This window comes from Prinia subflava, chromosome 6, assembly GCF_021018805.1.
Source record: "Prinia subflava isolate CZ2003 ecotype Zambia chromosome 6, Cam_Psub_1.2, whole genome shotgun sequence".
NCBI classification, from domain to species: domain Eukaryota; kingdom Metazoa; phylum Chordata; class Aves; order Passeriformes; family Cisticolidae; genus Prinia; species Prinia subflava.
In genome coordinates this window covers 17927639-17952110 of record NC_086252.1, presented here as the reverse complement: position 1 = coordinate 17952110, position 24472 = coordinate 17927639, and the positions used below count along the sequence as shown (strand labels likewise).

Sequence of the window (24472 nt, the reverse complement as noted above, 5' to 3'; positions counted from 1 at the left end):
TTATCAAAGGGTCTTTCTTTGATCAACCTGGTCCAAATTATCTAAAAAGCTTAACATCCATGATAAAGAAGAGGGCTCCAAAGTCAAAAGAAAGGTTTCATTTGTTTCTTATTCCCTGGCAGCTTTCTGCCTTGTGAGTGGAGACACAACAAACAAAAATCCACACTTAACTACAGTGATTTCCCATGCCATCTTCCCCTGGCCAGTGCCTAGCTTGCCCTGCCAAGAGCCAGTGGCCACAGCTCACCCAACAGCCACCTACAAGTACAGCATTACAAACCACTGGTTTTCAATCACGCTTTATCCTAAAGTAAACTCATAATTTCCCCTTATCTGCAGGTGTCCTTCCTTGTATGCAGGACCGAAGTCCTGTGAGCTTTACTGCTGTGCTGCTGTCCAATGGCAGACAGCAGAGGTGGGGAGCAGCTCACCCCAGCTCCTGCCAGACTCACTGCGACGCTCCTGCTGAAGCCAACACGTGCTTCTGTCAAAGAAGTGACCCTGTTTGTCCTCAATGTAACAGTCTGCACCACCAATTAAATAAAAGTAAAATTTATTTGAAGTAGGACAGAAAAATAAGAACAAAATCATTTACAAAATACATGTTCAGGAAAAAAATCACAGAAATAGATTAATATTTTATAAAAAGCTCAAACTTTAAACATCTGATAGAAATGTTACTTTCTGCTCAGCCTGTTTTATGTTTTCCTCTCTCTTGTGTGGCTTTGGAAGTCCAAATTTAGGTGTCTTCCTCTACATGCATTAGTTTACACCAAGGAATATTTACCAAACTGTTTCAATGGCAACATACATAAATGGTTACTCCCTTAAGACATGCGGTTTCCATTTTTGCTTTTTTAATCTGCATACCTATCTGCTGCATACTGAGACCACACACATGTGCTGCTTCTGCCCGAGTTATTTCAATATTCCCCTCTTTGCCAATGCTGCAGTTTAGATTTTAACCGAATGGTCCAAACACATCCATCTTACAGGCTACATGATCCCTGTTTTCTTCCAATGTACATGAAGAACCATTCCATGAACTTGAACTTAAAGTGCTCCTGGATATCTCAGGTGGGAGATTCTCCCAATTTTCAGGTGAATGTGGTTTATAAAAGATTAAAGCTCACACAATCTATGTTACATGGAGTCAATGTACCGCTGTAACAGGTTGTTTGCACCCAGCTGTGAGATGAAAGTGTTTACACCACTGCAATGTGGAACTACAAAATGCACACTTTATACAGTCATTTTTAATCTAGTACTGGTAGCAACAAACAATTGGTTTTTATTTCCTTGAACAGTCTCCTCTTTTCCAGTGTCCTATAGCCAAGGGGCCATCTCTAGGTCTCTCAACATTTGACATTCTGCTTGAAATAATCTCAGTTTGGTCACTCGATTCTTTACCTCCAAGACAAAAATCACTCTTTCTATTTTTCTATACTTCTGTACAGGAAATTGTTGTGTTACAATACACGTGACGCATGATAGCAGTTTACCTCCTTTATCCTTCGCTCCAAGACAGATCTACTTCTGCAAGTGTCCTGCAAACAGTTGATGCTGCAAGGAGAAACTACCACCCCGTTTCTTTAAGTGACAATATAAGGAACTTCTTTCACAGTGCTGTCTTGCAGAAAAAAAACCAAAAACAAACCAGCCTTATGATTCTTTTAGTGCTGGGAAATGCTGGCTTTTAAACAAGAACTTTGCATTATTATTTATTTCATTTACAGAAATATACACTTCCTGAATCACAAGCTGAGTTTGCTTTAACAACTCTGAACTTCCATCACTGTGACCTCTTCTCCCAACGGCTGGTGCAGAAAGTCAGAGCAAACATAACATGTGCTTTTCTTCCAAAAATATAGAGGAGAAATTATTTTTATATAGTACAAAAGTTATTGTATTTATAGAGTTGAATTAAACAGAAATAAACTTGCGTGGCCGTTGTCACGCAGTGTGAGTCTCAGTGATAATGCAGGAAGATGGGTTGAGGTCAGAGCGTTTATAATACAATGCAAATGACAGAAATCAAATGACGTTTATAATACAATGCAAATGACAGAAATCCAGCATATCTTACATGGAAGCAGCGAATCAGATTTAGTTCTGTAACCTATGCAACCACACTGAAGTCAGCTGGGCTGTACGAACAGCAGTGTCAGACACTGGTTTGGGACAGGTCCAAATTTTGAGAGCAATACCAGCGACTGACTGTGAAGCAAATCAGTGCCCACATCCACCTCACCTACACGCTGACCCAGCGGCTTCTCCACACACTGGGCTCCACCTGGAGTTAGCAGATTGAGCACACAACAACAGCAGGGCTTGGCTCAAACACTGTAAAATGCCACTGTCGGCACGATTCAGTTAGGACCTGGAAGAGCAATGTCTATTAATTCTTCTACTGAGACACAGAAAAGTTGACTAAAAAAGTCATAAGGCACCATTGATTCAACCTGTTTTGTATCATTCCTTTTTAACTTCATAGTGAAATAAATACTTTAATATTGATCATATTGTAAATAGCTACTGCTACATGAAGCAATATATTGAATGATAAAATGCTGCATTGTTCTGGAATATATGTAGGGACGTTTACAGCAAAACATATAAATGGAAACACTGTTATGTGAACAAAAATTCCCCTTTGTGCAATATTAAAATATTTTACATGTATGCCAAACATCTATACTGAAGAGGTTTCTAGAGTAAAAAAGAATAGCAAAAACCTAAGCAGTTCAGGATTCCTGGCTTGTTAACTGAGGGCCTTTTACATGGCACATTTTAAAGTGAAACTGAAGCTGGTTTTCCAAGTCTCTGGTAGTGGTCCCAACTTCTGGTCAGAAAACCTTGCTGAAACAATCGAATACAAGGTATTTTGAATGACACAGAGAATTGGCAGGACACTGGGCAGCTTTTTAATTGATTTACCAAAGTAAAACAGTCATGTTGGAAGCAGGTAAGTTATAAAAAAAAAAATCATTTCTGGAGGGTGGGGGTTATTCTTTTGGCTGCATAGCTATTTGAATATTAACAAGGATTTGGCAGGTCAAGGTACTGAAAATATTGTACCCTTAAATTCAACATATTGCTCCTTAGAAAGGTATTAAGTGCTTCGGTTTTAAAATATGAATACAATAATCTATCCTTTAAGTTATTATCCTAAAAATCTTATTTGGATTTCTATACACAAAATACAGAGACAGGCACTTTAAATGACATCCACAAAATGCATATACAAATTCAGCACTGTGCCAGGTTTGATCCCAAGGTGCACCTGCCACATGGAGGTTCCACCCAGTATCTGTTTAAGAAACTCTTACAGCCACGATCCTGCAACTGGATGTAGATACATCCCTGCGCCTGCGCATTTAATTGCAGGTTCAAGACCATAAACAGTAACTCAGATTAGGTCATTGGATACAAAAATATAAAAAACAGGTAACAATCAAATGCTATCACAGCTAACAAGATGTTGTAAACAAACACTGAAAAGACCAAATTAAATTTGATCTGGCCAAATCCAATTCTAGTCTCATCACCTTCAATGTGATGTCCAGACTGCCAGGCAGAAAGTAGATCTGCCCCTCCCTGCTGACAGAGCAAAAAGCCCTATGATGCACAGACACTTCAGCAGGGTCCAGACTCTCTTTGGCTAAATTCCCTAGATTTTCAAGGACTGACCTCATTCTAGCCACAGAGTGTACTTAGGATCATGTCTCCTGTGCTAGAGAAACATTTTCTTAACCTACATGACTAGTTTCTATGTTTTATTTTAGGTTTTTCTGAGCAACACCCTGTGAAGCATGGCTGCTGACACAGGCTTGATAGGGATCCCAAGGAACACACTGAAGAAATGTACTGCTGATGAGACTGAGGGGACATTTTTCAGAGGTAAACTTCAGAGGTCCAATTAACAAAGAGCTATCATTCACCAATATTTCAAATCTAAAATTATAATCTTCCTCTAATTTCCAAAGGCATTTTATACACACTTAGATCCACTTGTAAAATTCAATCACACAATGAGCTCTTTTCTCATACACAGAATTTAAAAGCCATTAAACATATTAACCACTTGCCACAATGTTAGCACACTTTACTCTTTCTTCTATCAACGTAAGCCTTGCAGCTCTCTGTAGAGATTCCTTTCAGCAAAGTTTGAAGCGAGAGGCTTCATGGCCAACTCAGAAGACCAAATCTTTCCACTTCTCTTGAACCAGTGCAGACAGCAAACTTTGGATGCTCCCACTTGAATGTACAAACACCAGACACCCCTCACAACATCAAAGGACTTTCACTGAGGAACGTTTTTGACCTTGGCTGCTCTACTATAATGGAAGTCAAACACAAGCTCTCTGAGAATTGTGACCTGAGTCCAAGAAGCTTTTTAAGTCACCCCATCATTTAGTTGTACCAAAGAAACAACTGCAAAGCAGTCTGTGGAGCACTGGCAGTGATGTTTCACAGGAGGAGCCTGCAGCTACAGAAACTGCTGTGTTAGCACTCAGACTGCTTTCTGAGGACTCCTCGCATGCAGTATCAGGCAGAGGGCATTACAGTAATCCAGGGCACGGATGACATAATGTGGGTTGGTCCATATAAGAGTAGGAGAGAATTAGGTCACAGAACGCAACACTTCTTAAAAAATAGGAAAGAAGATTAAAAAAATATAAATATTTTTTATGTTGATGAATTCTTCACTGGTACTTTTCTTTGGAATATTCTCTGCAGATAAAAACAAGGCCAGAAACACTCCATCCTTGAGGCAGGATGTGCTGTGCATTGTTTAAATTTAAGTTTAAGCTGACGTGAAAAAGTTAAAGATGAACTTTTTGTCACCACATAGTAGTCTATGGCTTGCAGAAGCAGATAAGCTGAGTTAGGCATGCAAAGAAGGATCCAGGGGACTCTTGGCTACACTTTTTACCCAGCAACTGTTTTTCTAAACATCAAATATTTTATCATTAAAATAATACAGCTACTGTACACAAAGTGAATGGAACACCTTTGTTCAAGGTGTATCAGATTCAAAGCCAGATCACTCACGGTGCTCTCCAAGAGACGGGTTGGGACATGGTAAGCATGGTGCACGTATGTTCTGTAGAGTTCACAAAACGCCTGCAGCGTAAGCGAGTAAAATTCATAACTTTGAGCATATAGCCCATGAGCCACATCTATTGCTTCTGTAATGGAGACTAGAGTTTGTTCCAGCTGACAAGCCAAAAGTAGAAATCAATCAAGACAGACAACTTTCCAGTCATGGGGACACGAGAGCTGACTCGAAGGAAACTTGAGAACAGATGTCACCCAGTGACGGGCCAGGACCCATTTCACCTTGGTATAGGCGGGAGCGGGGGCACACCTCTTTCTTTTCGGACAGACCCACCTAAAAGAGAAAGAAAGGTTTTTGTATTACTGCTCCTGGAATACCCCTTCTTTTGAAGGGCAAGTTTACATACAAGCAATTAATTCAGTAACTGATGAAAAGCTACTAATTTTCATGCCTGGCCATTAAAAAAAAAGACAACTTTGTGGAGTTTCTGGTTAGTTTATTATACAACATCAGAACTTCAAACACTGTAGAATAATGTTTTTAACTAATGCTATCCCTCATGCCTGGAAAGCACATGTATTTTGGTCCACTGTCCCCTTCCCAGAACAGCCTGATAGTTCTTGTGAGCCTCACTAATTTATGTGAACACACAACTTCTCAGTGCCACTTGCAGTATGCCCAAATCTCAACAAAAAGTGGTGAGCTCTAAACACAGTAAAATTTCAAAGCTCCTATTATTTTTCCCTATATGAAGGTATCATAGCAAACTCATAAAAAGAAATACAAAAAAATGCGTATGTTACTTTGCCTTCTTTTATGGACTAATACCAATGGGATGAAAGCTAACAGGGCAAAGTGAACAGTCAGAGACTAACAGGAATCTCTGTTTCAAACCCAAACTTCATCATCTGGAACAGGAGAGAAACATCTGAGTATACAGATGATCACAGGATAACTAGGAGCCACCAATGTGTCACTGATTGTGAAAGAAGTAATTGATCCTTGGGTGTATCAGCCAAAATACCACTAAAGAAGACACGAAACATTCATGCTACTGTAGAAGACATATTTGAAACCTGAGCTGGAACAGTATGTAACACTGATTGGAAAAGACAAAAACAAACAGAAATGTATACCTAAGCAGCTCTGATGATCAGAGACTATGGCTTGGAAGCACAGTGTAATAACATCCAGATTCAATCAGCCCAACAAAACAAAAACTGAGAGGAGGATATGACTGTTGTCTTAAAAACCATGAGTTTAACACACAAGAAGAGAGGAAAACTCAACGATGATGCTGGCACAAAAATAAATTAGTTGTGCATGGATCTAGATGGGAAATGAGAAAATCCTGAGGGGTTTTGTGGATCTGGCTGCCTAGAGCAGAAGGGCTGACTATAAAGGCAGAGCTGGTCACTTAGAGTACATGTTTCATCTTAAAAAACAAACAATTCCCCACTCAAAAAGTTTTAGAGGGCTTGTACCTGTAAATCTGCTTTTCCTGTGTGGTGAGGAATGATGACCAGATTGTTGGTCTGAGAAGTCTGGAAACCTCAGTGTCCAGACTCTTCCCCGTGCACATTGATTTTAGGACAATACACTGAAATTCCAACTTACCTCTACTGTCATTTCTTGCTAGTTTACTGGGATAACTTCTGTTCATGGGTACATATGGCTCTGGAGGTGGCAAATCAGATATTGGATGAAAAGAAAATCTGCTTTCCCATTCATCTGAAAAAAATCCCATGCAATTTACTCATTAGTTTTCTGACATAGCTTAGGAAAGTAAATTGACATTGACATCATGTTTAATGCATGTTTTATATTGCAAAATTCTTACACAGCTGAGTACTGAACCAGCATTCTCTTAGAAAGTCAGAGAACATGATGCTTTAGGTTAATTTGAGAATGAAAATTTTTATCAACTTTAACTGATCATTTTGCCAATTTAATGCAAAATCACAGATCAAGCAAACAGCCATAATTACACACACACACACACACACACATATATGTGCTACTACAACTTCCTATTTTCTCCTACTTCAGAACAATATTTTGTTCCTGGTATAGAATTTACCAATATTCATGTGCCATTGATATACTGAGCTCAAAAGCATCATTTAAAGCATACTCCTATAAGCAGTTTTTTCTCTCAATATTTATACTAGAAGAAGAAAAATAACCACTATGCTAGAATTTATGACAGAGAATCCTGTATGTAACTATTGTCACAAATGGAAAAATACATCACTTGAAGCTATATCTCTTTAGATTACAGGGCTCCTTTTGCTGTACTTACTGAGTCTATATAATGCTAAATAAAGCAAGCTGACCAGTTTCTTCACTGAAATAATAGGAAATGTTCCAAGAGCACTAGACCTGATTTTGAAAGCTTAAGAAAGAAAGTGTGAGCTAATTTAAATTTTGTCATTTCTTCACTTGCTTGCTTCAGGACTTTGCAACCATAACTTTCTTGCAATATTGCTGTATTTTAGTGCATAATGTAACGAACAGCTACGAAAATTCTACCTGGCACTTGTACATGTGGTTATTTGCTGGATCCAGTTTTTCTATGTTTACTCCCAATGGTTACAATCAGAAACCAGTGTGTAAAGGAGCTGCATGTTCTGAACCCTGCAAATGACTTGTGTAGGAAGAAATATGCCTGTGATCCCTCTGCCTTACCTGATGTGTGAAGATGTTTCAAAAGTATGAGTTACAGTTTCATTTTCTGTTTGCTTTTTTCTAACCTTATACATGTCAGGAATACCAATTTTGGCCTCCCGTAATTAGCTGAAGGATTTATCTGTTCTATGCAACTAGAAAACAATTAAAAGAAAAGCATGACGAATCTTTAAAACACAGCAATCTTGGACCTCATCTTTTTAATAAACACTAACAGAAATAGATACTTGACATTTTCAGCAGTATTCTGACACTCTCTTCCCTCATCTGTTTTTCAGCTTTTGAGTCATCTAACTTGTTCCAACTTCCAAAGTGTAGCTGTGGTTTGAATTCATATTAGAGTTGATACAACTCCCTTCCTTTTTTCAGGGTATTTTTCAAAGGGTTATTTTGGAGATTGTATTGATGACTTTGCAATTCTGCCCTATGTATGGATTATTTATTCTGTTCTTACTTGCCAGGGTTAATTGAGACCTAAGTGCCACCTCTGTTGGTCAGAAATCAAAGGCTGGCGCTAGAAACAAAGTCTCTATCCCAAACCTCTTTTGAGGTATCAGGGCCAAAAGCCCCTGCACCTTCTCTCCGCAGGGCACACAGCTGGGAGGGCGGCTCACCATCACCTGCATCCTGGAAGCCGTTCCTGACCGCTGCTGGGGGCGGCGGCGGCGGCGCTGCCGAGCCCGGCCGGTCCGGGGGAAGCGGAGGTCGGGGCCCGCCTCTCTGGCCGTCCAGCCCGGCCCGGGAAGGCAGCTGCGGAGTGCTGGGCAAAGCCCTCGAAGTGCTTCCATTCCTGCTTATGGGAGGAGGCGGAGGGAGCGGGCCTAGAGCAAGGCAAGAAGCAAGCACACAACGCTGTTAACACCAGGGTTACTCTGCCAGTGGAAAGCCACTGCTGGCATCCCAAGGCCTCCCGCTAACAAAAAGGGCTGTTTTAGGACCCTTGGTCCCAAGGGATAATTGGGGCCATCAGCACCCACTTCCCTGCTCCCCAGGGCTCTCTAGGGATTTGGTGCTGATTTGCAGAGTACAGCTCAGAGGAGCAGGATGTACCTAAAAATAAATACACTGCAGTGTCCACGTTCCCATTCCCCTCAGCTACAGAAGCCTCTGAGAGGTCCTGGCCCTTAAAGCTACTTTTAAACCACTCTGAATTAACAGTGGCCACAACAGGCAGAAGTCACACGTAGAATTTGGAGTGCTGTGGAGGTCTGAACCGTAACACATTTCCTTTCTATGTACCAATGCAAGGCAAGAGGACGTGTAGCAGAAGACACCCACTGCCTTCAGAGGCTCCTTGTCCATAGGGGTGGTCCCCTCTGGGTGTCACAGCCAGGGTCTGTGGTGGCACAGGGCAGCTCTGCCCAGGAGTGGCTGCGTTAAGCAGCAGCTCATCAGCTCATTCCTTTATAAACAAATGAGCTGCGTGGCAGGTTTTTCAGTAGTTGGAGCATATCCATCTCCCTGTAAACAGACCTCACACAGACTGGCATTTCCAGTGTTTGTGTATCTGGAACTGGCACGGACATGACAGGTCAAATATGACGGCACAGCCTACGTAATACAGAGCCAGGGCTGCCCTGAGGGCAGGGGAAGGGAGCTTCTACAAGAAAAGTATATAAAGAGAGAAAAGCTTCTTCTGTCAGGGACAGCAGTGCCCATGGTTAGGACACAAGAAGGTGAAGTAGAGGGTGTGGAGAGTTATGCATGTTCAAATCTCACTACCTCTGCTTGGTGTAGTTGGGCAACTGACAATTATGTTAATTTTCAATAAATGCTTCCCTGTCTTGATGAAATCTATCTACAGACACACATTTTGAAAAAGAGAGCAGTAGATATTGTGTCTCCAGCAACAAGCACTGAAACATTTTAAGAAACATGGTGTTCTTCGTGTATTTTTGCTCTGCTTCTTATTTTACAAATTACTAAAGTATGCCTTCAGGGAATGGTTTCAAAGAATGAGAAGCATTCAGCAACTTTCAGAATAGTTCTGCTTGCTCTCTCTAAACGTAGCTAAACTCCGTTGTCTATACTGAACTGCTGCAGAATAGGTGTATTTATGTTTAGAAGGTATTACTGCAACTTCCTTCTACTTACTGAGCCAGACTTGAGCCAGAAGAAAGTTAGTGCAGGTTTACTAAAACCATCTGCCTCAGAAAAGGGTCAACTAGGAAAGCACTAGTGGAAGCCAAGGCCATCAGAACAAACTCTTGGAAGTGACTGAATAATTGCAGACACTCTCTGCAACTTTGATCCATCCCCCATCAATTGTAATGGGATTTCTCTGCTTTATTTATTGCAGGCTGCACTAGCATTGTGCCATCCTCTGGGCTGGGAACCAGCTCCACAACGCACAGTTTCAGGGCCACTATTCTCTGCAGCTGCACAGTTGCTGGAGCTGTTGGGAGATCCCGGCTGGTTCAAGGAGCAGGAAAGCAGCTTAGCTCTGTGGGAGCTCCCATGACACTCATTTCTATTATCTAGGACTGGGCAGGCTAGAGATGATTTCTGAGTTTATTCCAAAGAATGAAACGAAAGACAACTCTGGAGTTTCCTAGCAGCATCTTCTCTGCAATGCTTTTCTCCACCTGATGTTACAGGGCTCAATTGTGCCTAAATTCTCTCATCTCCACAGGGACAACTATCAGGTATCAGAGAGCTGAGTAATGGTATGCAATTCTTAAAAGTTATGAACAATAGTTGTTACAGAGTACAAAGTGCATTATGAAATTGCTCAAGGGAGACAAATCTACTTTTCGTCTAATTTGATATCTACATATGGTAAGTAACAACACTTAGTCATGCTGTAACAAGTGCTATTGCATTTTACAACTATTGGCTAGGTCTTTTATTAAAGGTATTTGTGTTTGACTGTGTGTGTCTCCGAACACGTAGCAGGTCAGGTTCCACAAACCTCCACTTGCAAGAACACAACCATTAACTCACGCTGATGACTCAGGAAGGCAGATGCTGTCACTTTACCAGAAGCCTCATTGCATCAAAGAACATAATGGGGAAACGCGTTTGCAACCCTTTTCAATTACAGTGACTATAATGAAAGTTATCAAGGCCTGTAGAAGTACACGTGAGCACACTGGTGATGTACTTTGACTTTCCTTAAGCCACCGTGATACCAATAAACCCTTGCTTCCAGCTGTAGAATCCCTAGTGCCTAACAGGGATGTCATCTTGGGATGTGTTTGTTGTACACGTGCAGCTGGCACGGGCATGGCCAAAGAGCCCTCTCCCCGTTCCACCTGTCCCGGCCTTGGCGCCCTCTCCCGTTCCACCTGTCCCGGCCTTGGCGCCCTCTCCCCGTTCCACCTGTCCCGGCCTTGGCGCCCTCTCCCCGTTCCACCTGTCCCGGCCTTGGCGCCCTCTCCCCGTTCCACCACCTGTCCCGGCCTTGGCGCCCTCTCCCGTTCCACCTGTCCCCGCTCCCTACCTGAGCGGCCGGGCGGGTCTCTGACGGGCGGCGGCGGCCTCTCGCCGGGCGGCGGGGGCAGCGGTCCGGAGCGGCCCCCGCCGGGCGCCGGGGACGATCCCAGCGAGATGTTCCTCTGCGGCAGCCGCGGCATCTCGTCCCCGCCGGCGGGGGCGGGCGGGACCGGGGGCGGCCCCGGCCTGCCGGGGGGCAGCGGGGGCGCCGGGGCGCCGAGGGCGGGCCGGGGTGCGGCGGGCACGGGCGGTTTGCTGTTCTGCGGCGGCGGCAGCGACGCCTCCCGCACGGAGGGCGGCCGGTGCCCGGCCGGGGGCGGCGGCGGGGGCGGCGGCTTGTCCTCCGCCGGCCGGCCCGGGGTGGGCGGCAGCGGCGGCCGGCCCGAGAAGGAGAGCGCCGCGCCGGGGCCCGGCTGCCGGAGGGGCGCGGCCGGCCCCGCGCCCCGGCTGCCCGGGAAGGGCGGGGGCGAGGGCCCCAAGCTGGGCTGCCGGCTCAGCGCCGGCACCGGCGGCGACCCCCGGTTGTGCAGGCCGGAGGCGATGGGCCGGGGCGTGCTGGGCACCGGCGGCGGCGCCGCCTCGGGCTTCGAGCCGGCGTCGGGCCTCGGCGGCGGCACGCGGCTCCTCTGCGGGTCCGGGGCGGCGCCGCGCGGCCCCGAGGGCGGCCCCGGGAAGCGCGGCGGGCCGCTCGGCGGGGAGAAGGGCTTGGCGGCGGTGGAGCGGCCTCCGGGCGGCAGGACGGGCGGCCGGCCTCCCCCGGCGTCTGCGGACACAGAGAGAGAGCGTCAGCACCGCCGCACCGGGGTTCCCCACGGTCCCGAGGCTCTGCGAGCGGCCAGGGCGCAGCCCGGCACGGAGCACCCCTGCCTTGGGCTCAGCCCAACCCCGGTACCATCGGGAAACCACTCCGGAGTACCAGCGGCCATCCTGCTTATGAGGCTCGAGTTAAGTTCGGCCGCAAAGTAACACAAGTGATGCAGCCATCATACAGCGAGCAAGAAAACAGGCAGGGAAGAAATGGTGAGGAACAAGTACTGAATACCATTAACCTGAGACTAAAGAAATCTTAGCTTTTAAATTACATTTAACAACAAAAGTTAAACGAAAGGCTCTTTTTGGCCATTTCTAGTAGCTGTGATCTAAGGATATGTGCATATCAGGAAGAAGGCAGCCAGGCCTGCACTTCACAAGTACTGTTCTGCGATGCCAGGAACTTTTGTATTAATACAAGTTCCCAAAAATAGACTTTGACACAATAGAAAATACCAGCTCTGAGAGACTGTTTTGTACACATTTGCTGAAAAATTATGTTAGGCTATAAAACAGGCAATATTTGTAACACTCTACAACCCCCATTGCCTAGTACCTCTTCAGGAAGTACAAAATCCTATGTCCTTACACTTAAAAAACTCAGTGGCCCCAGATGTCCTTCATTTAAAGGGGTGTGAGGCTTGGGGCAGCTGTTTTGTCAGCCAGAAGCACTCCAGACAAGCCTCCATCTGCAGCGTGTGTACCAGCCAGCTGGGATGCCTCATGCACTCCCCTAAGCAGCAAATCATGCTGTTGTGGAGCTGACACAAGTCAGCTTTTCCATTTGGAAAGTAGATCCTTTTTCCTGGTGCACAAGAATTAGCTTGGATCCTACTGTTCCCCTCTGGTCCTGCACACCTAACAGCTAAGGCAGGACACAATCTGCCTGACTGTACTTCGCAGGTAGCCATTCAACACTGGCAAGGTCTTTAGTTTTCATCAATACGAAGAGGATGGGTGGAAAGGGAGTCTGGCTTCTCCCTCATAAAACCTAATTTTAAGAATAAAACAAGATTCAAACGGAAAATTACATTCCCTAAGAGCCTATGATATTGGATGGCTTTCTCAATCCCAGCAGGTAATTTTTTGCAGTACTATGAAGGTTTTAAGCAACATCATTTTTTCACACTGGAAATTCAAGGTCTTTCTTACCAGCATCTCGATTTCCAGTACATCTGAGCTTTGGCATTCCTGCTTGAAAGAGGCCTCCAAGACTAGGTGGTCCCCCGCCACCATAGCCACCACCACTGCCGCCACCAAAACCCCCGCCGCTGCCACTGCCACCTCCTCCAAAGCCACCGCTGCCACCTCCACCAGATCCTTTGGGTTCTGTTGGGAAAAAAGATCCCCCATATTAGTGAAGCAAGGCTGATCCTGCAAAGTCACCTCTTCCATTAGAGTGATGCTTGTAGCTGGGGAAAAGTGGAGGAACTTTCAAAACACACAAGGTTTGGATCATCACAGCTACCATCATCCCCACCACCACTGCACCGTGGAGGAGCTGCTGCAGTAACCATAACACAGCCTCTGTGTTTTATTGAGCCATCACTTCAGTCTGCTCTGGACTGGAGAGCAGAGCAAACTGCTGCAGAGAATTTGGAACTGAGCATGGATGGGACTTCTGAGAATATAATGTAGTCTGTTAGCACCTTAGGTGCTTCTTCCTGTTTCTTTGTACTTTTGCTCTCTTATCCTTCCCCTCCACTTCTCCATAAGCAGACAGGGCAATCTCATGGGAAAAAGGGAACTAAGGAGGAAGGCAGAAGGTCCTTCCCCTTGAAGGTATGATCTCTGGGGATCACTGCTGGGAATGCACAGAATTCTCTCAGAATTATTGATGATATTGCAACATACCTACTTATTTAAAGAAAGCCTAGTAGTAAAGGAGATGTCATTTCTGAAGGTTCAGAAGTGCAGAGACAGGATCATTAGCTGTTAATGCTTCCAATAGGCAGGAATCATTTTATCAGCCCTCCTTTTCTTTCCTATTTCTCTGTAATGTCAGTATTGCTGCAGTGACAACTGAGTTGCCCAAAGTAAAATGAAAGTGTTTCCACAACTACAATACAGAGAAGAGCCTTATTCAGAGCATCACTGCAAAATCAGCAGATGTACAGACTGGGATATCTGTGGAGATCAGCTCTCAGATACTGGACCACATAGGCTAAGAGCAATTGCTTAATTTCTTGAAATCTTGATTTCCACAACCTTGGGTGGGTAGAAGTTTCACTGACTTCAATGTAATTACAACTTGTGGATGAAAAGCACTTGTAAAATTTCCCTAAGAAAAAAAAGGAAGAAGTATATCCATGGGGGAATGTTTCACATTACCTTTCTCTTTCTTAAGCATGTCAGCTCAGTTCAGCTCTGACTCAGATAGGGTGTGAACCTCTGGAGAAATGCTGCTACCATGGTTTAGTCTTTCATCATGATTTGTTAATTCATGTAAATAAGATAATAGGCTGCATATTTTTTATCATACTGTTTACCTCTTCCTTTTATCCCCTCCAGCTCATTACTATAGCTAGAATATGTAACTTCACATGAAGGGATAATATTTAAAAACTGTAGCTGGCTGATTGCAGGACTGTATCTAATTTTTTTTAAAATTGTTTTTTATTTGGTCATACTTCTCTGGGCATTTCCTTCTTTCACCATCACGTTTCTATCACAGTCCAGTCTTTAATTGCATGGCCAAACCTAGACTGAGGTGTATCAATTTGCTAATCAGTCTGTAGAAGTGTCTTTTCTCCTTAGGCAATGAATGCTATTCTGTCAGCACAGGCCTGTGTTCCTCCCTCTTCTCCTGCTTCTGTCCTGCCTTCCCAATACTTTTGCTACATGGGCTTCTCCAGCCCCCTCTTGGCACCTACCAAGATTGCTGTGAGACAGCAGCACAGCTGGAGAGAGACCTTATTGCCATTCAGGTACATAGAGTCACTGCCTTGTGCAGTACTGCTGGGCTGGCGGAGCAGCAAGGCTCAGCCAAAAGGACAACACCCCTGAGTCACTCCAGGAGTGGCAAAACTGCTGCAGCAGTGACACACAGGTACAGCTGTGGCTTCTGGCTCTGGTTTTGCTCTAAGTGGTACTGGAGCCAATGGTGTCATGCCAGGCATGCATTTATTCTTATATTGTTTATGCAAAAGTAGAGTCTGAAATGCCACTTTACTCTCTGTCCTCTCCTCAGTCCTTATGGGGGTTTTGTTTGCCTGATCTGCTGCTTCGGGGCCTCAGGAGAACTCCTGGTAGGGCTTGCATACTTTTCTGATGTAAGCACACAGGAAAATAGACCCCTTTATGAGAATCAGCAAACAAATTGGCATTCACATTTCATAAGCAGTACTTGATTTCTCAGCTGACTGTTCATTCATGATGAATAGAATTTATTTTTGTGCATGCCAATTTCTGGCATTTTCTTTTATCTACTCTTATGGCAATTCTGATGATATATGAAATAATTCTCTGCTTTCATATCTGTAGAACCATTCATGCCTACAGAAATTCCAACATGTAGAATCATACTTACTGTCTAGAATTGGAGCACTTCTGTCATTAGTAACAGTCTTCTTGAGCTTTTTTCCTTTGGTAATATCAGATAATAGAGCATTTCGCCCTGCTTGTTCTGACCTGCTTAGGGTTGGCTTTTCAGTATTTGCCTGCAGAACAAAAATTAAAAATGAGGAGGTAAAATAAACCCAAACTTCTAGATATGAAGTTCTGCTCAATTATGGTAGCTACTTGAGACTTCAGTGTCTGTTTTAACAGCATTGGAGTGGGTAGGTAGCGTGCCACGTCTAGTTTTGTGAATAATATTACAGGTAGCTGGCCTTGTTACTGACTCAAAGTCCCCAACACTACTGCTTTCTAACCCACATTATTCATTAGAAACAGAACACTTCTACGTGAAGTCTCCTTTTTGGAACTCATGATTTAGAATCTCTGATTTTTTACAGCTAAGGCATGTCTGTGGCAAATTGCTATTTTGGAGACTGAACAAGAACAGACTACACATATAACCTGATTATACAAGAAGGCGGACATTCTTGAAAGTTGTGGTGAAATACAATTTCTAGATAAATCAGAGCAAAAATGGACCTTTGTCTACTATTTTAGCCTAGATAGAAATACTTAAAAATGGCAATCACCACTTCAATAATATTGACTTCTTCATATAGACCAAATAAAACCTTTGGACGTACAAGGTTTGTCTCAATGGTCCTCTCTTTTCACTTTAAGTTTTGGTGACACATTTTTTCAAGAAAGAACAAAAAAACTTCAAACAATACACTTACATGCACACATACATGCACATATATATGGCTCTTTCTTCTAGGAAATGGTTCCTGAAAAATTTTCTAACTTATCAGCTCAGTATTATGGAGATTTCCTGAATGGTAGGGAGAGTTGTCATGGAGGGACCAAGCAGAGTCTGTATCTCACTTGTGGTAGAAAATGGGGGAAAGACTCTTGAGAGACAGCCCATTCTGTGTAATCAGCTAGGGTTTTGCTCTGAAAATATTTAGGTATTTCAAAATGGCATTTCAAGAAGCCTCCTCCTTTTTGTCAGTGAGGTGACTGACTGTTGGGAGGGCAAGCACAGCACAAGCTCTATTCCAGTTTAACTCAGGTCTGATCTAGGTTCACCCACTGTGTTGTGCCAGCAGTGGATCCTGTGCTCTGATACCACAGGCTGGCTGATGGAGCTATGCCAGCTAAGAGCTATCCTTACCAAATTTCAACAATAGGATTTATTTTTCCAGCTCAAGTCACAGAAGTACTGAGGTAGAACAAGGGAGAAGGTGGGACAACACACTTGGAGAAAGGCAAGGGGACAGCAAGACTTCAAATCCCCTTAGACAAGCTGTTGTCTCTCCACCAGATCAGCCACCAGTGTGGGAGGAATAAAATCATGGAGAGTTAGAGTGGGTAGTGACATCCACATGGGAACTGGAAGGCAGTGGAAGTGATGGACCTTCTTGCAGGATCAATGGTCAACCATAAACAACATGTTGGAGAGCTTTCCCCAAATACCACGGATACCCTCATCTGCACCTCAGTATCTTTGGACATCCTATTCCAAGTGACAAGCAGCAGCAGAGAACAATGCATATATTTACCTCCTGTAAAACTTACCAAGGCCAGTGTTGGTGGTGGAGGAGGAGCTGGAGGGGGAGGCACAGGCATGTTGGAAGGCTGAGCTCTGTCTGCTCTTGCTAAGAAACCTGCAAAACACAAACACACAAAATCCAGAGATTAATACATCTTAATAAATAAATTTCTACTCAGCTGAAAAACATCCTTGCAGCTAACAGGTTTATCTTCTACATTTTTGAAGCCCAAATAATTGGTAAAAAGCCCTTTATATTTAATTCTATGGAAATCAGCTGCATCTTCAAACAGGGGCTCCCTGCATGATCTCCACTGCCATACAAACTCATACATCCCGTTTTGAACACTTACACTTACTGCACAAAATGCAGTAACCAAATCGAACTCTGTTAAATCCAACAATCTTGTTTCCATGGAAGTGCTTCAGGATGGCCCCATAGCTATACCATCAACCCTGCTTTCAAGAGGGCATCTTACTTCAAGATCATACTCAGAAAGAGATACTGACTTGTTAAATCCCTTTAGTTGCTAAAAGATTCCTTCACCTACACTGTTATGAGTAGAGTGGAACAGCAGAGCTCTGGAATGGACTCATGCTTCCTCCTCCCTGCTTGCTCTGAAGATCCCAAGCTCCATCATCCTATCTGAATGCACCTTCCTCCCCCTCAGAAGCAGCACACACAGGCCTGTTCTGGATATTCTCCCTGAGGAGGAAGAGCAAGCAGGCAGCCTGGCCTCTCAGCTGCAGGCTGCTGCACACAGAAGACCTGATGCTAAAGTTCAGCCTTTCACAGGCTTCCCTGCCAGAGACCAGGCTCCCATTTTTCCCCACCCCAAGCTGAACTTTCAGCCTCGGGCAATCCTAGGAGGGTCACACCTGAGATAGAGAGATTCATTGCAACAAAATTATGGAACAACAACCAAAAAAAAAAGGCTCAAGTGTCAAGGACTATATTTTCAAGTCACAAGGGCTTTTTGTGGCGTTTTGGTACACAGCTTGCTGGAACTGTTCTTGTCAGGGGCTTTGAAGCATTTGTAACAGAGCTGTGGCATTTCAGCATGTGCTTTACACTCTTTTATCTGAGCTTTCACCCATGCTGGCCATTCACCTGAGCCACCTTTAGTAACAATGATTTGCCACCACTTTTACAATGTTTGCATAAGACAGGTAAACACAGTGGGAATAGGAACAAGGGTAATTCTCCAGACAACCCCAGGTGATGACTGAAGTCCCCAGGGCAGTTATTTACATGAATACACAGCTCTTACTTTTTAAAGTAAGTTAATTGTTTTAGATGAAACCAAGGGGAAGAGTAATAGCACAGAATCTGTCAAATCAACACCATACCAGTTGAAATGAACACTTAAAATGAACATTAGGAAAATGTGCTGAATGAAACAAAATGGCATTTGCAGTGAGTCACCACCTACGAAGTCTGTAATGGCTCTGACGTGACCCATGATATGTGTGTCAGAAAAAACTGTTTAGAAGTACAGATTTATCTCATCAGATGCTCATGTCTCTCAAGAACTGGAATACCGCTGTAATCTCCCTTCCCTCCCCCCTCAAACTGCTGAGTTACCTTCCTCAGAAGAAATATTTTCTGAAAAAAGACTTCAATGGATTTTGTGTCAAATCTTTAGGGAAGAAGGAGTTAGATGCATCACCCATAGCTCTGGCTGACCATCTAGAAAAATCATGGAGTTCAAAGTGGTGTGAGGCACTAGTGCTGTCTCGAGTGTCTGCAGGTTTTCTCCTCCCATACTGCAGAAACTGTTTCCAGTTGCTCTGAAAGAGCCAGCAGAGCAGAGGGGAAGCTGGCAGACAGACAGACTGACTGACAAAGAGGAAACTGTGTGAAGCCAAGCCTACACAGCGCTGTGCAAATGCATGCGTTCACAAAGTCCTGCAAACAGACCAGCCTGCTCTCATCAGTCCTCTGCTGCATTACTGAGCATCTTAAGCTCCTCCAGAGAAACAACAGCTTCATATTCAGAGGTTCTGCTTGAATTTGTTGTATTCCCATCTTCCAAATTTGTAGCTCTCAGTTGTTACATAAAACTCAGCACAAAGCCCTGTCCTTTTCCAATCAGCATATTCTAAATGCAATATTGAAAATCTGAAACCTATTAAAAGCACCAAGACTAATGCTGCTTTGTTCTTCAGCTTCCTGTTTAAAAAAATAGTCAACAGGAAAATTATTTCTTACAGTAGACCACAACCATCCTGTTTCTTCACACACTCTTTCACAGCTGCAGTTGTCTCTAGCTTAACTGTGCCAAGAGGGTATTTCAGCAAGCTTTTAACTGCTTCACTGTATTAAAAAGAGAGATTCTTCTCTCTGCACTGCTTTGCTAAGAAGTCAAAGCAGTCTAGATGATGTACCATCAGTCTCTTCGGCACTCCATGTGTCACAGGAAGGTTTCTGGAGCAGGCAGAATACAGTTTGGTTTGATATCAGACTTTTAAATGAATCCCTTAAGGCAGCCCAGACCTGAATGCAGCAAGTGAGCCAGGTGGTATGTGAAGCACTTCCCATAAAATACCGTACCTTGTCTACCTCCCTGTCAGTCACAGATTGTTTCCTGCTTGGGCTCCTCTGTTCTACTTTTTTTTTCATTTTAACTGGATTGTTTTAGATCAGGTTCTTAAGGAATTGGTGGCATAAAGAGGAAGTAAGGAGATGCTTGAAGCTTGACTTCTCTAAGGGGGAAGCCACTGCCCACAGACATATCTAGCTTCTCTAAACCCTTCTCTGCACACGTGATTTGCAAGGAGGCAGTGCAGAGAAAGGCACTAGGTGTTCCCTCCTCTATCCACCTTACATGTACCTGTCCTCAAACCACTGCACACTAGCTGGTATTGCTGGTACTGGAGGACTCTCTCAACAGAACAGCCATCGAAATTAGGTACACAATGGTGAGCTTGTGTTTTGCTGCTGTTGAACAAGCCCTGTAGCCCTCAGAGACAGGCTGGAATATAACCTCTTGGAAGCACAGGACAAGCTGCTGCGATTAACCAAAGCCTGGCAAAACTAGCCTGAAGTTTAACATGAACATCCTGCACAGTTGTTTATTCGTGGTGCTCTAGAGCACACGGTGTGACTGAGAAACCTGTGTGCCCGCACAAGAATGTACAATGCACACACTTACAGAAACCACAAAACACTCTAGATCGTCAAATTTTGGCTCAAAACTAAAGCTGCAATACTGCTTCACTCTTGTCACTCTGACTCTGCTTCTGCTGATGAAAAAGAGATTTTTAGAAACTCAAGCTGAAACCTTGCAGGAAGAAACAGCACCTGTCTTTGAAGCTCTAACTCATCCTTGCTGTTCAGTTCTTAGATTTTGTTCAATCTATTTCTTTGTCTGACTTACTGTCAAAAATAAAAGATGCAAAAACAAAGGAGGTGCTCTCGGGATTTTAAAATTTGATCACTATAAGCCTGTATAAAGAACAACAATGGTCTGAAGAGATGCAGTGACCTGCTGACTTGCTCCCACAGCACAGAGCAGAGCAGGGAGCAGCCCTAGGGATGAGAGCACCTCTTGGGCTGCAGAACCAAAGCAGCTGAGGCAGCACAATGCTGAACTCGAACTCTGCAGCTGCTTTGTTCATCACCAATTCACAGGATCACTGTTTCTCACAGAGCATAGAAATGTCCTGAGATGATAAATGTAACTGCAATTAGAGGAAAGCTTTGGTTACTGTTCTATACTTCTGCAACGCACTCACATCATTATTTGCTCTTAGTCAGTGGGAAAGAGCTGAATTTGAAAAGGCTGTTATGTTAAATTGCTAATGACTGACATGATAAAATATCTGAAATAGTAACCAATCCACCTAGTAATAAATTTTACCCACCAAATCTGTGAACAACCAAGTTTCTTATAAAGCTTGCTGCTGCAGGGTGTTGAAAAGGAAATGGTTCCAAAAGACCAAGGCTGAAGGTGGATTGGTACTCGAAAACCCAGGACACACATCCTAGCATATTTTCTGGGGACCAGTATAAATTATCACAGCTTTTAAGAGGCTGTATAGATAAGCTATGTCTAGGTGAGTGTTGGTGGTGCAGAAAGGACTGCAGTAACACTGCAGCATCAGCCAGTGAGCCCCAAGCACAGAGGTTGGATTGTCAGCAAGAGAGCAGGATTTCCACAGCATATATCAGGTCAGACATTTTGAGCTGCTTGAAGGCCCTCCCTCTTAAACATTGAGTCAGACAGACCAGCTCACTGTGGTTAATCATTTCCTGCGTGATTAATTTCCAAGCAAAGAAAGAGGAAGGAACAAACAACCATAGAAATAAAACAGAATTTAAAAATTTAAGGGGAAAAGCCCCTGAAGTTGCCAATTAAAATGCTGATTTCTCCCCTATGCAAAGGGGAGGACCAAACTTCCAAACCAGTGTTGATTTGGTTCTTTCAAAATCCATTACTTTCTCCTAATGAAAGAAGGGATTTTTTTTTTTGTTTTAAAATCTGAATTTCAGGAAATTGGGCTACATTACCTAGTACTTCAGTGAGGTAGCTCTCAAAACAAAAAAGGACGGCTAACTCTAAACATATTACAAAGTAGTTGGAAAATCACAATCACTTTTATACAGACCACAATATTTTTTCATTAATCATTTTTTAACAGAGTACTGAGCTGTTAAACTTTTTTGCCAAAAATAGTTAAGAGTGATGTCATGAAATTTGAGCCCCCCTGCTCCCACTTTCCTTGGCAGACCTGAGTCATTAGGAAGTCTACATGTCCCACGTTCCACCACCACCATCTCCCACGGCCAGAGGAGCTGCCTGTGCCACGTGTCAGTCCAGGAGTGTGGCACAGAATCAATGAGAACTTGAGAGGATGCTGAAGGTGCTCCTCGCGTGCAACACCACACCAGGAACACCTCCCCCCAAAAAATCAGGTGTTTTTTTTCTTCTCTTTTTCTTAAAGTTTCTAAAGCTATAGAAATCTATAAATAAATATACAGATAGATGAGTTTAAGTCTCTAAAGAATTCAACAAAGATACCAAACCAAATTCAGTTGAGCATGAAGTTTCCGGAAGATACTGAAGAAGAACTCCGTTGTAGGGTGAAGAAAAAATATTTAGGAGACTTTCTGGCCTCCATCACTTACACATGGAGGAACGCAAAGCCTGTCTGGCACTCAAGTAACCTGATACAAGTTTCAATTGAGACACCAGGGACTGCTGTATAACAAGCCTATACTCAGCAGGAGAGCCTGGATTTTCCTTCTCCTAACTGGGAAAAAACTTTTGAAGCTGAGGAGTTCATGGGGAACAAAGTGACAACTAAAATGTTACTGTCAATATTTTGGGGTCCTTTAACACTAGGGATGATCTTTTAAGAACAGTTTTTGTCTGAGAAGACAATCCTTTGGGTGCAGGGATTACAAGACTTTGTGGCCTGAGACAGGATATTACAAGGGCGTAAGAACGTAAGTTGTCCTATCCTGTCTGGAGGAAGCTATGGTAGCAAAAGGAGGCACTAACTTTTCACCCTTAAAACCACTTGCAGAGATCTGGACAGCCAAAAGAGACTAACAGAGAAGTTACTTTGGATGTCTGAGACCCAGGGAAATTCTGGGGAGCTGCTGCTGCCAGAGAGGAAGCCTATTTTATTGGGGACTTTTGCCATTTCAAGGAAACTCTCGGCAGTACCCGAAATGAGTGGTTTGAGTGTGACTTTCCACCACACTGAAAAATGCCACCCCTTACATGAAATGCCAGGGCAGAGGAGGTATGCCAGGCAAGGACACCAAAAAGGGGAGAGGTGAAAGGCAAGAACCTGAAGGGGCTCTAGCAGAAATGCATGGGGTAGTTCTTGGGAAAGAAACAGGTGTCAAGCTGGAATCACAGTGGATAGTGAGCATTTTTCCTGCCCTACTTAGGCTGCTGAAAGAGGATGTATTTTTTGTTTTGTTTTGGACACAGCCTTTTCAATAAATTGCAGAGTTTAGCTCAGTTACGCCGCTGTAAGAGGTTTGTGAAAGGTGCAGGTATTAGGAAGCTAGTGAGGAACAGTAAAGATAAATAACAGCAAGAACAAACAAAAGACTTGACTAGCTAGGAAAAAAAAAAAGTGAGGATGCTGTCAGGTGCTTTCACATCTCTATGTGTGTTATCCCAGGCCCCTGTGCTCTGTCAACCCTACAGCATCTCCACCTTCCTCCACACTCCTCACGCTCACTCCCTCATCCCAGAGCATCCAGCCAAGCACCGTGATCCTCCAGTCAGCATGACCTGCAGCTCACACTGGGCAATTCCCCAGAGACCTAAAACCCCCTAAACACTTTGCATCTACTTCCTACCACCACGGGAATACAGTACCAGAGCAGGCTATCATGTGTGTCAGTGACAAGTGAGTCAACAGACCCCTGGGCCAGCACATGACCACAGGTGCTGAGAGCAGCAACAGCCAGATGCACCTATGGTCCACAGCCAGTTGCATCCAGCAAACCTCATCTGTCAAACACAATCAAGAGTTTTATGGAGAAAATCCAGTGGTGCTGCATCCATGGAAAATTACAGCTAAGAAACAGGCTGCTATGGTGACAGAACGTTGTTCTAATCCAAGTATTTTAAAAAGAATTTTTTTTCAGTGAAATATTTTTCAAGATATGCAGAGGATCACAGGCAATGGCTAACTTTGGAGGACAGCCTCTAGTAATCAATATAGTCCCAGTTTGGAAAAAAACCAGCTAAGCTTTTGTCAGTTTAAATGTTTGGATGTTGACTTGAGAAAAGCTGATAATGTAAGATCAAATAGTGGAAAGTATCTGACTCACTGAAAACAGAAACTGCTTACATCTAAACCATACTCCTATCATTTCCTTCAGCCAGTGTGCTCAGAGGAGTTGTACAAAAATATTCCTGTCTGCTCAGACAAGGGTCAGGTCACATTCTCCACCTCAGCAACCTGGTCCTGGACAACAGGACCTCAGCTCTGCAAAGGACACCTGGAGCAAAGCCCCTGCACCAGGCACCTCAGCAGGGAGTGCACACAGCCTTTTAGAACAGGTACATGTGTGTAATTCCTCAGCAGGAGGCCAGGGCCAAATCCAGCAGAAAAATCTAATTACTGGACAGCAGGACTCATGTTCAGACACTGGAATCTCTGAACAGCTCCATCCCCATCCTCACTGGTGCCTCCATACCAAAAAAATGAAGAGCCCTTCCCACAACCACTCTGCAAAAAGCCCTAGGGCAAAAGGCTTCACCCTCTCTCCCAGACAGAAGTGATGGTTAAGGATGAGCTGTTTGTGAGCTCTCCTGCAGCTGTCCAGAGCAGAGCTGCCTGCAACACGGCACCATCTACCACACACCACACCACAGCCTTTAGTCAAAGAGAGT

The 24472-nt window shown here is 44.0% G+C and overlaps 1 protein-coding gene across 6 annotated transcripts in view; it reads right to left on the bottom strand.

Moving 5' to 3' along the window:
• Nucleotides 1-536: 536 nt before the first annotated feature.
• The window catches only part of WIPF1 (WAS/WASL interacting protein family member 1), a 55078-nt gene continuing 31142 nt past the window's right edge, over nt 537-24472 (bottom strand). For 5 of the 6 annotated variants that reach the window (XM_063400490.1, XM_063400487.1, XM_063400488.1 and 2 more), the window contains 7 exons: nt 17132-17220; nt 15525-15654; nt 13148-13324; nt 11193-11948; nt 8365-8571; nt 6680-6793; nt 537-5395 (listed from right to left, as the gene is read on the bottom strand). In XM_063400490.1, the coding sequence (XP_063256560.1) occupies nt 5340-5395; nt 6680-6793; nt 8365-8571; nt 11193-11948; nt 13148-13324; nt 15525-15654; nt 17132-17182 (1491 nt within the window). In that variant the 5' untranslated portion in view covers nt 17183-17220 and the 3' untranslated portion in view covers nt 537-5339. The remainder of the gene's footprint in view (nt 5396-6679; nt 6794-8364; nt 8572-11192; nt 11949-13147; nt 13325-15524; nt 15655-17131; nt 17221-24472) is intronic. The other variant, XM_063400492.1, reaches the window with a different exon arrangement.